Here is a 15,664-nt window from a genome sequence, read left to right on the forward strand (position 1 = left end):
AATCCCTGCGGAACTATATTGAGGGTCCTCTCCTCCCCCAGGAGGACGACCGCCGTGTCAACTCTCTTTGGTCAAACCAGGAGTGGTTTTTCGACTCTCTAAATCTTCCCCTCCCTACCCATCTCCAAGACCTTATTCAAGGCATTCTGGTGGCCCGTTTTACTAGCCTTACTGACTCTTTTCTATGGCCCCACAACAAGGGCACGTGTTTCGTCAAATCCGCGTCTAAATTCCTTTTTCAGTGCCATCATGTCCCTTGGAACAAAGCCCTTTGGCAATGGATTTGGATATTCCCTTGTCCCAAAAAGATCCAAATCTTTCTGTGGAAGGCTATGCGGGACCGTCTCCCCACCAAAACTTACCTCTCCTTTGGTCGTTCATATATGGATACTCGCTGTCCTAGATGCCACTCACCTGAAACGACTATACACATTCTCCGTGACTGCCCTTGGGCAAAAGAGGTATGGCACCAATCCCCAGCTATACTGCCCTTGTCTTTCTTCCAGTTGCCGCTACAAGACTGGTTGAGATATAATGCTATGGTGGTAAGGACCTCCTTACCCCACCACCCCCCTTGGCAAGTCTATTTTCCCTTCACCTGTTGGAAACTTTGATTAGCAAGGAATGAAAGAATATTTACAAACAAATCCCGATCCCAACATAGCCTAAGCTATTCCTCTGTTCAAGCGACGATTGAATTTCATTTCCTCGCTGGTACCACCAAGCGACCATTAGAACTGATTCCTTAGATTATCAGTTGGCAAGCCCCCCCTACCCCTTTCTTAAACTCAACACTGATGGTAGTGTCCTAGATAACCCAAGATTGGCCGGAGCAGGGGGTGTTCTTCAAGATCACCAGGGCCAATGGATTGCAGGATTCTCAATGCATGTGGGCCTCACAACAAACAATATGGCTGAGTTGGAGGCAGTTAGACAAGGGCTGGCAATGGCATGGAATATGGGAGTAAAGCGCCTTCAACTGGAACTAGATTCCAAAGTGGTCCTAAATTGGCTAACAATTTCAAATTTAAATTATCCCACTAATATTCTACCCTTAATCTGTGATTGCAGGAATCTTTTGGAGCAGGAATGGGAAGTGCACATGCAACATGTGTACCGTGAGGCAAATGGCTGTGCAAATGCTCTAACAAAGCGGGGGACCCATCTCCGAAATAGGATGACTGTGTATAGTGAATGTCCCACTTTTGTTTATATATCATATGTGAGTGACTTGACTAGCCTGGGGGAAACTCGGCTTTGTAACCCCAGCACAATTGTAGGTATTGTATAAACTCAGTTTATTAAATAAAACCTCCCACTTTTCATAAAAAAAAAAATATATATATATATATACATATATATGTATAAGTCTTTCCAAGTGCATTGAACTCCTTTTTCATTGCTCGTGGTTATGATTAATTTGGAGAAGGTAATCTATTTATTGTGTGAACATCAATGTGTATCAACCCGCCTTAAAAAAGTTGTAGGAAATGATGTAGAAAGGATGAGAGTTGTAAGAGCATTTGCAGCAATGTAGCTATATTGCTATATTGCTATAATATAGCTACACTGCTACTAAAATGGTACTCCAGCAGTGGAGCTATATCCATTTTTTTAGCTCCACATGAACAGTGCATATCTATCTATAGATGTGCACTATTCATTAGAGCTAAAAAATAAAACATTATTTTATTCCAGCTTTTTATTAAAAAAATGCCTCTCTCTCTCTCTCTCTCTCTCTCTCTCTCTCTCTCTCTCTCTCTCACACACACACACACACACCGTGCCCCTCTCTCTCTCATTCACTCTCATCTCATCTCTCTTAATCTCAACTCTCTCAACTTTGGTATCTCTCTCAACCTCACTCTCTCAACGTTGTGCTCCGGCCGCTGGGTCATGGTTGTGCTCCGATGTGCATTGGTATTGGGGTTGAGATCGGTGTGTGGTTTTGACGTTTGGGTAGCTGGATTTGGGTTTGGTGGATTTTAGCGTTTGGGTTGCTGGATTTCAGGGGTCACGGTGGAGATGGTGGTGGTGGTGGGTCGTACCGGCGTGAGTTCAATTTGTGATGGCTGGGTCCGATTTGTGATTTGTGGTTGTGGGTTTGATTTGGGTTGGTCTTTTTTTTTTTTTCCTGCAGTGACTGGTGGTGGTGGTGGTGGTGGTTGTGGGTGTGGCTGATGGTAGAGGTGGTTGTGGATGGTATTGTGGAGGTTTTTTTGGGTAGTGGGATATATTATTTTATTGTAGTGGTTATATTATTTTATTGGGATGGTTACATTATTTTATTATGTTGAAAGCTAAAATAGATCCATTGCTATAGCATGTATGTAGATAAAATAGATAAAGTGACTTTTTGTGTAGCTAAAAAACTAAAAATTTAGATCTACTGCTGTGGATGCTCTAACGATATCTAAAATGTGTTCTTGACTTGACTATTCTGTCCTAATGTTTTAGGACATGAGGATTAAGAAGGATACCAGATTGTTCGAGGCCATTAAGGGAGGCATCTTTCTTATATTAACCGTTTTAGCTATATAATGATAAATGTCAAGGAACTCATAGGACTATTAATTACAAAAAATATTCATGTATGGAGAGAGAATTTTATTTATTTATTTTATAGCAAGGGAATTCGTCAAGATCAAATGGCAAAATAACATGATCCCCTACGGTAGCTAGTTTTGTTGTTCTTCGGCCTATGTTAATATTGTTTGAGTTAACTTTTGTTGTTATTTGGAATATTTTATAGTTCAAGGGGCCGAGTTTAATTTTTTAAGGCTCAAATTCTAAATCAACCTTAAATATATAAGTTTTTATTTTATTTTATTCTAAACCTTAATATGCGTTTGGATACCACTTATTTTGCTGAAAACGGAAAACAATAAAAAATAATTTCCAATTATTGTTCACAATTACAAAATACTGTTCATTTGGTTTAATGCATTGTTCATGTCCCATGAACAATACAAGAGATGCTGGCCAAAAAAAAAATAAATAAATAAAAAGAAAAAAGAGAAGAAGCCAGACCCAGACGCGTAAATCCAAACGCAAAACAAACGGACACTTCCAAGGCCCTTTTGGACCAATACTTGGCACTGTCCCCATCTCTAAGATAAGAAAAAACACTAAAGTTAAATGTAACAGACATCATCACCAACTAGAGAAATCCAAAATTTAAATCCTCCTCTTCTAGTGTAACTTTTTTTTTAAGCATCACCATTAATAATTATAGTTGTTGTCCGCATGGTTATGATGACATCTTTTCACTTCCTTCTCCTCCCACAAAGAGCTCTAAAGAAAACTTGAAAGACAGAGAGAGCTTGGAATTAGGTGTCCTAGTTTTCACCCAAATTTTAAATTAATTAATCTTTGGTTCTTTAATGGTTTTCGTATCTTCAGTAAGCTGCAGTAGTCTTAACTAATGACATTCTGTGTTTGGAGTTATTATTATTTGCTAGCGAGACTTGCCTGTTACCTAGCAGCTTATGGAGCCTGAGCATAAGATCAACTTCGTCTGCGGCGAAGTTCCCTCTCTTGATATTTGGCTTCAGGTAGTTCAACCACCTCAGTCTGCAGCTTTTCCTACATCTATTTAAGCCTACAAAATGCATGAAACATATTTATTGAAAAAATAAGAAGCTCAGCCAATACTGCATTATTTATTTAAAACATAGCTTAGTTTTTCTTTAAATTACTCAAGAGATCCTTTTTAATCATGATTTTCGCAACAACTCTGATATAGCATATTCTGAGTTGCTGCTTCTTATCATTTTTACATAAACCACCACAATAAACTGCATTAATCTTGTAATAAAAGTTGTGTTCACAGATTTTGTCAGAGACTAAAAAAAAGACAGAGGAGACATAAACAAAGGAACTTGGTTTGGTTTGCCAAAGAAAAAAGAGAATTCAATCTCACTCACTCTAGATTCTAAAATAATACCTGCACTGACAGGAACCAGGTGCCATTTTCCTTCACCGTACTTCTGAATGCACTGCTTAAGTAGAATATCTTCCTCCTCAGTCCATGCACCTTTTCTCACACCAAAAGAGCCCTCCATGCAGGGGCGGAGCTAAGTAATGCATTGGGGGGGCCATGGCCCCTCCAAATTTTTTTAAATCCTCCCTAATTGTAGGGAAAACTAGTTCTCAGTCCCTTTGATTTAATAGCTGGCCCCCGCAAGATAAAAAACTTGGCCCCCCTCCTATATGCCAGCCATAAGAACTCCCTTCCCTCGTCTCAAATCCCCACTTTTTAGCCATAAAGATTCATTCATTTTGTTTTCTTCATTCTCCATTAAAAGTACAGCTATTGGCAGATCCCTTTTTATTTATTTAATTTTTTTTTTTTGCTAAGAGGCTAAGACCATATCCCATGTCCTGATGTTCATGTCCATGTCTTTTACAACAGTTTTATCCCTCATTTTTACCACTGTTTAGTCATTCAATTTTCCTAATAGAATAAAGTCATAAAACTGAGGTGTAGTACATTATCTTTCCCAATTAAAATCTGTATTGAATTTAATTGTCCTTAAAAATGATAATATTGCTTGTATTTTATTTGTCATGGTAAACATGTGTTTGAATTTAATTGAGAAACCTAATGTATTACACTTTAGATATTATACTTAAGTTTTGCAATTTTCCAAAACTATTACAATATCCCCTTGCACTTTATAGTCACCCAAAAGACTCTACTCAATACTCATCGTCGTTACCGAGTGCTCTCTCTTCAATTTCTCTTCATTAATTCTTCCTTACGATGCTCAATTGGTTGATTAGCTTGTTAGTATTTTGAGTGCTAATTTGAATTACACTAATAAAAAAATTCTAGTAGTAATCTTATGAGATATATATATATATACATATATATGATACATATATAGTTAAGACTTACTTTGGATTTAATGTTGGTTTTTCTAAACTAATGCGCCAAGACATGTATGAATGTTATATTTTGAATTTTTCTTGAATTGCAAATCAATATGATTGTTTTATCTTAGCCCCCAAGCAAAAATTTCTGGCTACGCCCCTACCTCCATGTTAAACGTTTCCTCCCAACTGGAGGTATAAAAGGCACGTTTGTAAAGTGGCACTCCTATTTTAGTAAAAAGCGTAATTAAGTTCAAGTGGGGTTGCACTTACTTTTCTTTTTCGGGTATACGCTTTACTCTGGTCAGTTATGTATCCCTTTATATCTATACGGTAGACAGCACAGTAAGCAGGGTTCCTACATTTAAAATTTTTATTGACGTTGACGTGCGTCCCCGATATTCACAACTTTCATATGTGTTCCAGGCTTCGCCACGAGGTGAGTCGTGGGGGCAGTTGTGGAGCGACATGCGATGGGGTTGGAAACTCAGGTTAAACATTGTATATAATTTCTTCCTAAGGATTGGTTTTTATTTCTTATTTATATCTTCTTAATTTAAGGTTACTATTAATTCTGTACCTCAACTATTAAAACTTGTTATTTATGGTGTACTCTCAAATATGGAATCCGTTTAATTTATACTCTTAAAACTTGCTGTAAGCCTGAAATTGTTATTTTAACTTTTTTTTTTTTTTAAGTACATATATTAATTAGTTCTTGTTTGTTAATCTATCAACTGATTTTTTGAGAAGAAAAATCTATCAACTTAATATTTAGAGACAAAATTTATTGTAGCATAAGGTTATAACCTTATTCAATATCTTTTTATTGAAGGTGAATTTTGACAAATCCACTATTGGATTATATTTTCTTCTTATATCCTTTATACTTGCAAAATTTCTAAAAAATTAAAGATCAATAGTTATGTCATCTATAAATTATTAAAATTGCAAGTTTTTGTAGTTTAAAATTATGTATAAAACATAATCTTATAAATCATATAGTAAATAATATTCGATTGACACAAAATTTGATATGTATATTAAAAGTATAAAGAATTGGTAATCTAACGATTAGATTTTCAAAATATGTAGTAATATAAATGATATTGAGTAAGGTTGTAGTTTTATACTATACCTAATTTTGTAGCTAAATTTTGTCATTATTTATATATATAATTCAATAGTTAAGAGACATATGAGTTTTATTTTTTTATTTTTTTATACAAGATAAAATTTCTACTCTAACTAAATCTAAGTGTATATTTGTATGAAACTCTATCCTAGAGACTTGAACCATAGCCCTTGCCCCTCACACCCCATACCCCACAAGCACTTATACTTGTGGAGTGACCATCGCACAAAGGATGTGCGGTGGTGAGATATATGAGATTTGCACTGTGAATGCCAAGGTTAAAAATGACAAAAAAAAAAAATAATTTTTCTTGCCATTTAGAGCGTTATTGTAGACACGGAATAACACTTCCACCCTCTTCAACATGTGAAATTAATTGTAACATTTAATGTAAGAGCATCCATATTAGTAGATGTAAACATTTGCAAAATAGCCCTCCATGCTAAACGTTTCCTCCCAACTGGAGGTATAAAAAGGCACGTTTGTAAAGTGGCACTCTTATTTTAGTAAAAAACGAAATTAAGTTCACGTGGGGGTTGCGCTTACTTTTCTTTTTCTGGTATACGCTTTACTCTGGTCAGTTATGTATCCCTTTATATCTATACGGTATACACTGAAAACTGAAGACAAACACAGAAAATAAGCGAAATTACCTGTGAAGATGAAGGTGAAGAAGTGCGTGGGTGTAGGCTGTGTGGCTGAATGTGTGGAGGAATATAGGGAGAGAAAAAAAGAAATGGTATGTTCTAGAATGAGAGTGGACGAAATGGTAGTAGTCTGGTGAAGTAGAAAAGTTTAAAGAAAAGTCAAAAGTGAAGACAGGGAGAAGGTAAAGAATATTGTATGAAGGAGAAAAAAAAGAGGAAAAAAAAAACTTTTTTTGAGAAACAAATAGGAGAGGGAAAGGAGTTCTAAAAAAAAATTAAAACTAAGAAATGCTATTATAATATTTTTACAATATTTTTATAATAAATTTTAAGTGGTAGGTTGTTACAAGCTAATACTAGTGGAAAAAAAATAATAATTTAAGTGGTGTGTTCAAATTAAAATCAGTAACAATTTACCAAGTATGATTTGTTGTGAAAATATTATAAAAATATTTTTACAACAAATTTTAGTTAACAATATTTTTATAACAAATTTTAGTTAACAATAAATTATTATTGTTGTTGTTATTATTATTATTATTAAGTAGTTTTCTTTTGAATAAGTATTATTAAGTAGTTGATTTAAGTATGAAATAAACCCCTTATATATACATTGTCTTTTTCAATAATTTATAACTCAAACCGTTACTTTTATAAGTACTAACCAAATACTCAATTTTTTTTTAAAAATACTTTTTAACAAATTTTACCAAACATTCCGTTAAAATAATAATAATAATAAAACCTAATTTCATATCACACTATTTAAAAACTTCACTTTTTTTCTTTTAATCCAATTTAAAAAAGCTGAACCAAAAATATCTGTTACTTTATCTGATGGTTCAGTAAGTCGTTGTTTGCGAAGTCAAAGATGTCTGCTACTATATCTGACGGTGACTAGGAAGAGTTTGATACGAAAGTAGTGAATACTATTAGTCCTTCCCCCGACTTAAAGTATAGTATCTATCTTGAATGAGACTCTCCCCAGGAGTTCTGGAATCCCAGGAGTTATGGAAAAGGATAGAAAAAGTATAAATGTCAAATAGTACTCACTACTTTGGATCGATTGTGCTTGAAGAGAGTTTTATTGATTGTGCTTTGAAGGTACAGACATAAGTGATCATCTAAATGTTTTAAGTAAATTGACTACTCAATTATTAATATTAAGTATGCGTTTAGATTTGCGTCAAGGTCTGTTGCGTTTGCGTTTGCATTTGCGTTTACGTTTACGTTTGCGTCCACGACTGTTTGTGCGTTTTAGATTTTCTTGTATTGTTTAGAACTGTTTACACACTCTGACAGAGTTAGCATAGTTCCTATATTTAAAAATTGATTGAGGTTGACGTGCGCCCTGATATTCACAACTTTCATACGTGTTCCAGGGTTCCTACATTTAAAAGTTGGGTAAACTACATAAATGGTCCCTATCCTTTACATCATATTTTAATTTAGTCCCTAACCTTTCAATTGTGTCAATTTGGTCCCTAACCTTTTAGTGTCGTGTTAACTTAGTCTCTGCCGTTATCTTATGGATGGAAAAATCTGACGTGTCAAACGGCCTAATTTTTTATTGCCACGTCAATGGACACAAGTCCTACCACGTTAGTTTTTTTTTTCTTAACCCAAATTAATTTAACCCAAATCATTTTTTTTTATAAGAAAATTTGCAGATTTTATTAAACAGGGGCAGGCCCTCCTTCCGACAGTGCATTCTCTCTTCCGCCAACACCTTCTCTACTCCGGCAACGCCTTCTATCTCTTCTGACAGCGCCTTCTCTACTCCGGCAGTGCTTTCTCTATTCCAGCAGCATCAGGTGTGTCTCTTTCTATCTCACGATTTCTCTTTCTCTCATCCTTACTTCATGAGATAACGGCAGTGGAGATTTTTGTCTTTTTTTACTGATTTTTATGCTCAATCTCTCATCAGTGGAGATTGGCCCTATGGATGCTGCAATGCAGAAACTCCATTTTTTAACCCTTTAACTTTGTTATAGTCGCAGTAAAAAAAAAAAAAAAAAAAAAAAAAACCTTCATTGTAATCCACTGTGAAACTGTTTGAGACCATTTCTACCTTAAATTGTTGGACCCACTTGTAGTAAACAAGTGAGTTTGTTTATTATCTATAAGGCTTAATTTCAATACAGGGTAATAGTAATTTTAAGCTTTTATTATGTTTAGATTGAGATTTTGGTGGTGTAAGGGTAATTTTAAGCTTTTATTATGTTTTTCTTGAGATTTTGGTGGTGTAAGAGTAATTTTAGACACTCCTTAACCTGGGTGTCTAGGGGAAGTTTTTCTTAACACTTCAACAAACACTTTATTTTGCAGGTGGTAGCCCTGTCCATTTGTAAGTGAATGATTGTATTGATAAATGAACATCAGAGATTTATATATATATATGCGTGTGTGTGTGTGTGTGTGTGTGTTAATATTAGATTCTATGTGAAGACATTATTTTCTATTGCAGACCATGGATTTTTAGATTTTCTTTACTTTTGAATTATTCAAAGAGTTGTGTGAAACACTTTATTTTGCAGGGAAATGCTAGAAGGCTACTTGACAAACATTTGATGAGAATAGCCACTAAAATTTTCAAAATTAGGACTTGCCTAGATACTTTGGTGTTTAATATTTTTGCTATTGGTGACTTACTCTCAATCTGTCATCAATCATAAGTTTTAGATGATGATTTCGTATGATACTCTTGTTTGGAGCTCATATTCTTTGACTGTTTCTTTTATGTTATTGTGGGTTTTTTTGTGGCTATTCATTTGAAACTAATTGTAATTTATTTGTACCAGGTTACAAATGTCTTCAAGTACCTCATATGGAGGCTTATATGGAGGCTTGCAGCACAATGATGTTAACTTAAAGGCTAACTAATGTAATAGTTTCAAATGATGTAATTTTGAGTTTGTAATAGATACTACGATGTAATTTGAGTTTGTAATCATCCAAACTCAAAATGACACTAAACAAAAATATCCATTCAAGCACATTGGCAATCATCCATATTTTTTGGCATTAAGAAGTACCAAACTGCAAAGACAATAAGGAAAATAATGGACACGATACATAAAAAACTGGGCATCATAAAATGACACTAACAATAACATCCATTCAAACCTGTTGGTAATCATCTAGAGTACTCAATAGTCAAATTACATGACATATCAAACTTGTCAATACACAACATAACTTAAAATGAACATCCAAAGTGCATGAACGAGCTGGTAGTTGACTTAAAACATGAATCCATAATAGAATATAAGTCAAAACAAATAAAAATTCCAACTGGTCATTAAAATGAATATAAATAAAAATTAGCCACGACTTCCTTCCTTTCCTTTTTCACTTTGTCCCCTAAATGATGGTGGTGCATGAATTGATTCCTGACTGCCAAGTATGTTGAATGTCTCCCTATACCTTGCAGTTTGACTTGCAGCCATCAGTGTTTCTTTGGTTAGAGAAGTGTTTCCTTTCCATGAAGGATGTGGACCCCATATTTCTGGAAGTGGTACATTGCTGACCCAAGGCTTTATTTTCCCCCTTGGCGTATCAATTGCTTTTCTCCTAGGCCTCTTCGGCTTTTTTCCTTGTGGTAGTGGAACAAATGGACCATTTTCAGCATTGGGAAATGTCCTAGCTATTGCGGAGGTCACTCCTGTGGCTATTGCATTTGCAGTTGATTGTGTATTTGCACCACCTTCAGAATGTGCTTGTGCACTTGCAATTGACCGTGGTGGTATTATTGGCTGTAAAGGTTGATTTTCATATGCACCAGTACTTGCACTTGCACCAACACCAGCACCAGCACCAGCACTTGCACTTGTACTTGTACCCTCTCCCTAGCAAAGCAATAAGAGACAATTATCACAGTAGTAAAGCATAAAATGAAAATTACTATAGCATAGTTTATTTATTTTTTTATTTTTTTTAAAGATGGTAAGAATGACAAATATCACTTTTATGTAGTAACTAAAATTATACCGTAGTAGGCTGTGTGAAATTACTCTGTTGTTGACTTGTAGGCTGCCTTTGATTGCCACCAACTTTTCCTTTGCATGTCCTCTTGTTATGACCAACCTCTTTACAATATTGACACTTCATAACTAGATTCCTTCTCAATTTTGAAGATTGTGGCCTCTGCTCATCAGCATCTCTCTTTCTACGCTTCTTAGGCCTACCTGGAGGTCTCTGCTTACGTGGAGGTCCCACAGGCTCAAACCCAGTATCTTCCCACATATCTGGCCCATTCATAGGCATGACCATTGGCTCATAACATGCTGCATAAGTTTGCATCTTGAGGCACTTGTTGACATAGGGCTCCACAGGCTCTTTTTTGTCAAAAATGCAACTGATTGCATGACAACAAGGCACTCCAGTCAAGTCCCACCTCCTACAAGTGCAAGATTTATCTGCCAAGTCAACAATAAATTGCATTGCACCACAATGCACCTCAAACTTGTCATCGCCAGCCCATGTTGACATCCAATTACCACTAGCATTTATGTTCTTCTCTAACTTCTTTCTAGTTACTTTACATAACTCATCTTCAGATTTCATCATCTGATCCTTACATGATTGGAATTTTCTCATTAGATACAACCTTAAATCTTCTACCAAATGAATGACTGGCTTCTCTCTAGAATCTAAAATAACCGAGTTGAATGATTCACACATGTTATTAGTCAATGAGTCACACTTAGGGTACACACTAAATGCATGTTTGCACCACTGTGAAGGTGAATAACCACTAACCCATTCAAATGCTTGTGTGCTAACTGATCTCAACTCTTTCATTGCCCTATCCCATTGCTTATAATAAGTTGCAGTAGCTATCCTCCAAAAAATATCCCTCAAGATCAAGCCAGGATGTTTCTTCTTAAAGTTGTTGTACAAATGCCTAACACATAGTCTATGGTCCACCCCAAGCATCAACTCCTCAAATGTGGGTATTAAACCCTACATAACCAAGATAAACACACATCAACAACAAATAAATAATAGACAAACTATGAATAAACAAACAACATTAAAAGTAAATTAAAATTTGGACAAAGAGATAAATGTCAATCTACGATTTGAACCGTCATTAATATCACTTATAAGCTTTAATATAAACCAAGTCCACGAGTCCTTCGTCTCAGCTTCTACAACGGCAAATGCTAAAGGGAACAATTGATCGTTAGGGTCTTTAGCCACAGCAGTCATGAGTTGTCCACCATAGTGTCCTTTCAAATGGCATGCATCCACACCAATAAAAGGCCTACATGCAACAAAACCCTTCTTACATGCATCTAAACAGACATACAACCTCTGAAACAATGGACATAATGTCCTCCCAGGCCTTTCAATCTCCTCAATAGGTAAGTTAGCTGTAACCACATTCAATAGGACTGAACTACCTCTATTTGTCCTCAACAACTCAGCACAATAATCTCAAATGTTGGTAAAATGTGCCGCTTGGTCACCAGTAATCATGTCTTGTGCACAAACCTTTGCTCTATGTGCTTTGCTCCTTGAAATGTGCACAACATATTTCTCCTGAGCTCTTTTTACAATTGTGGAACTTGTTGTGTTTGGGTGGTCACTCAACTCGCTCACTAGTGTCTTCCCCAACCATTTACTAGTGCATCTCATATTCTTAAAAGTCCTAGTACAAGTATGTCGACCATAGTATGTTCTCATCTGAAATGTAATTTGGTCCCTCATCTTTGCAACATATGCTATCCACTTACACCCATCTTGACAAATTGCCCTCACTCGAACTTTATCATTTTTTTTAAACCGAATTCCCCAGCCCCCATGAACTGCATAATCAGTTACAGCATTCTTAAACTGTTCAAGTGAAATAAACAGCATTCCCTTTACAAAGTTGGTATGTTTTGGGTTTGTTGGAGGTACAAACACAGGATAAGGAGGTATAGCATTGTTGTCATCATCATCATCCATACTCAAAAGCTCCTCAGATTCATAAGGTTGGTCATTGTCACTAAGACCAGTTACAATCTTGGCATTTGACCCCATCGCCATGTTACTATCTTGTTCTTTGCTTGCTTGGCCTAAATCTATTGGTCCCATCACCATCTTATCAAAAGCATCATCACTACCACTTGAGTCGTTAGAATTGTTAGAATAGTTTATATCATCCCCCACATCATCAATTATGTTAAGCACATCCACACAGTGCTCTACATACAACTCTATCACCTTATGCCCCTGAACAGCATCTGCCATACTCATAGCCAAATCATCATTGTCAATAGATACAGGCCTAAGTCCACCATCCTCCAAGCTCACCATAGGCATCCTATACCACAACTTACCATAACTCATATACCCTAACTTCTCAACCATATTTCTCAATTCTTGGGCAGACCAACAATCTCGTTCATTACCATCAAAATAATTTATAGCAACCCCCTCATACCTAATTGGATCGCTCAAAAATTTCCCACCATGATGAACTTCCACAGAAAATTCATCCATTCTTGCAAAAAAAAAAAAACAAACAAACAAAATAAGATACATAAACAATATTATTTTTCACTAGTACCAGTTAGGCTTTTATGCACTTCTTTTATTTCATTAAAGGGAGAAAAAGAAAAATACAAATTTAATCTTTTGTTATCATTCTTAGAAACAGGTCCTCATTCTTAGCGTTTTCCAAACTCAGCTTTTTTGTTTTTAGTGGGTCTCGTGCACTGTTCACAGGACCCACAAACTACTTTTTTCAACAAAAACAACTTTAAAACTGGGTCCTACAATACTATTTACATATTTAAAAATTATTTTGTTACTATGTTTTCAGTTTTCAGTTTCCAGTTTTCAGCAATAAATAGTACCAAAATAGACCTTATTTATAAAGAATGAAGTGTCAACTTGACCATCTCCATGTCTTGACTCTTTTATTGAATTTTCAACGTGAATCTGGTACCTTTTGAATCAAATGACTTATCATGCAAAGGTTCATTTGAATGTGTTTGTCTGTATGTGTATATTACTACAAGTGGGTCCTACCATTTAAGGTAGAAATGGTCCCAAACAAATTCACAGGGGACTATAGTGGAGTTAAAGGGTTTAAAAAAAAATTGGAGTTTCTACATTGCAGCAACCATACAGCTAATCTCCACTGATGCGAGATTGAGCATAAAAAATTAGTAAGAAAAGAGTAAAAAAATACGGGGGAGCCAAAGGTATAAAAATAAGAGCAGGAAAAGACTAAATCACGATATAAAGTAAGACACAAAGGTTGAGCCAGTTGTTGAGCCAAATTGATCGAAGGAGCCAAACATGAAGTAAGGATGAGTGATAGAGAGAGAGAGAGAAAGCACGAGATAAAGAGACAGACCTGGGCTTGCTGGAGTGCAGAAGGTGCCGCCGGAAGAAGGAAGGCGCCGCTAGAAGAAGGAGCCGCCACCCTCACCGTTAGGGATTTTGGATTTTAGGGAGATGTGTGTTTTAGAATTAATTTGGGTCTGCCCCTGTTTAATAAAATCTGCAAATTTTCTTATCAAACCAAAAAAAATAAAAAATTTGATTTGGGTTAAATTAATTTGGGTTAAAAAAAAAAACTAATGTGGCAAGACATGTGTCTATTGATGTGGTAATAAAAATTAGGCCGTTTGACACGTCAGATTTTTCCATTCATGAGATAACGGCAGGGACTAAGTTAACATGACACTGAAAGGTTAGGGACCAAATTGACACAAGTGAAAGGTTAGGGACTAAATTGAAATATGGTGTAAAGGATAGGGACCATTTATGTAGTTTACCCTTAAAAGTTTTATTGACGTTGACGTGGGTCCCCGATATTCACAACTTTAATGATATAAGTAAAAATATAATTTGACTACTAGTCCAATCCGGAGCTTTAAATAATTTTTTAGGACCTGCAAGATAAAGGGGGAGAGATCGAAGAGACCACTGGGTTGTACTTAGTAGGAGAGCCTTCAATGCTTAAGTTAGTATCACCCTATATTTCTCGTCTCTAGATAGTATTTTGTTTTAGCTTTTGATGTACCTTAGCAAGTGAGACAGATTGTCCATTTTATAGGTGACTTAGGTTGCTGTTGGACATAAATAAGGGTGATTATTACCCTAATTGTAACATTCTTTGTCTTGATGAGAGGGTTTAAGGCATTTGATGATCGTTATTAAATGTGTTGGATGGTTACTCATCTATCTTTGATAACCTACTAATGACGCAATGACCATCCATTAAGATCAACGACCTTAATAAATTTTATGGACTCGTCAACTTCTTTTTTTTAAGTACATATATTAATTAGTTCTTGTTTGTTAATCTATCAACTTCTTTTTTGAGAAGAAAAATCTATCAACTTATTATTTGTAGGACAAAATTTAGTTACAAAATTGATTGTAGTATAAGGCTATAACCTTACTCAATATCTTTTTATTGGAGATGAATTTTGACAAATCCACTACTGAATTACATTTTCTTCTTATATCCTTCATACTTATAAAATTTCTAAAAAATTAAAAATTAATACTTATGTCATCGATAAATTATTATAATTGCAAGTTTTTGTAGTTTAAAATTATGTATAAAATATAATCTTATAAATCATATAGTAAATAATATCCAATTGACACAAAATTTTATATGTATATTAAGAGCGTAAAGAACATGAAATCCAATGGTTAGATTTTCAAAATATGTAGTAATATAAATGATATTGAGTAAGGTTGTAATTTTAGACTACAACTAATTTTGTAACTAAATTTTGCCATTATTTATATATATAATTCAATAGTTAAGAGATATATGAGTTTATATATATATTTATATATATATATATATATATATATATATATATGTATATATACAAGATATATAAAATTTCTACTCTAGCTTAATCTAAGTGTATATGTGTGTGAAACTCCCCCCTAAAGACTTGAACCCCGGCCCTTACCCCTCACACCCCACAAGCACTTATACTTGTGGAGTGACCATCACACCAAGGGTGTGTCATGGTGAAAT

The 15,664-nt window shown here is 35.2% G+C and overlaps 1 protein-coding gene across 1 annotated transcript in view; it reads right to left on the reverse strand.

Moving 5' to 3' along the window:
- The window catches only part of LOC126714045 (transcription factor MYB114-like), a 92,786-nt gene extending 87,665 nt beyond the window's left edge, over nucleotides 1-5,121 (reverse strand). The window contains exons 1-2 of the mRNA XM_050414033.1: nucleotides 5,040-5,121; nucleotides 3,947-4,058 (exon numbers count right to left, since the gene is read on the reverse strand). Coding sequence (XP_050269990.1) covers nucleotides 3,947-4,058; nucleotides 5,040-5,045 — 118 coding nt within the window. The 5' untranslated portion in view covers nucleotides 5,046-5,121. The remainder of the gene's footprint in view (nucleotides 1-3,946; nucleotides 4,059-5,039) is intronic.
- Nucleotides 5,122-15,664: the final 10,543 nt, after the last annotated feature.

Source organism: Quercus robur, chromosome 2 (assembly GCF_932294415.1).
Source record: "Quercus robur chromosome 2, dhQueRobu3.1, whole genome shotgun sequence".
In the NCBI taxonomy this organism is placed as follows: Eukaryota; Viridiplantae; Streptophyta; class Magnoliopsida; order Fagales; family Fagaceae; genus Quercus; species Quercus robur.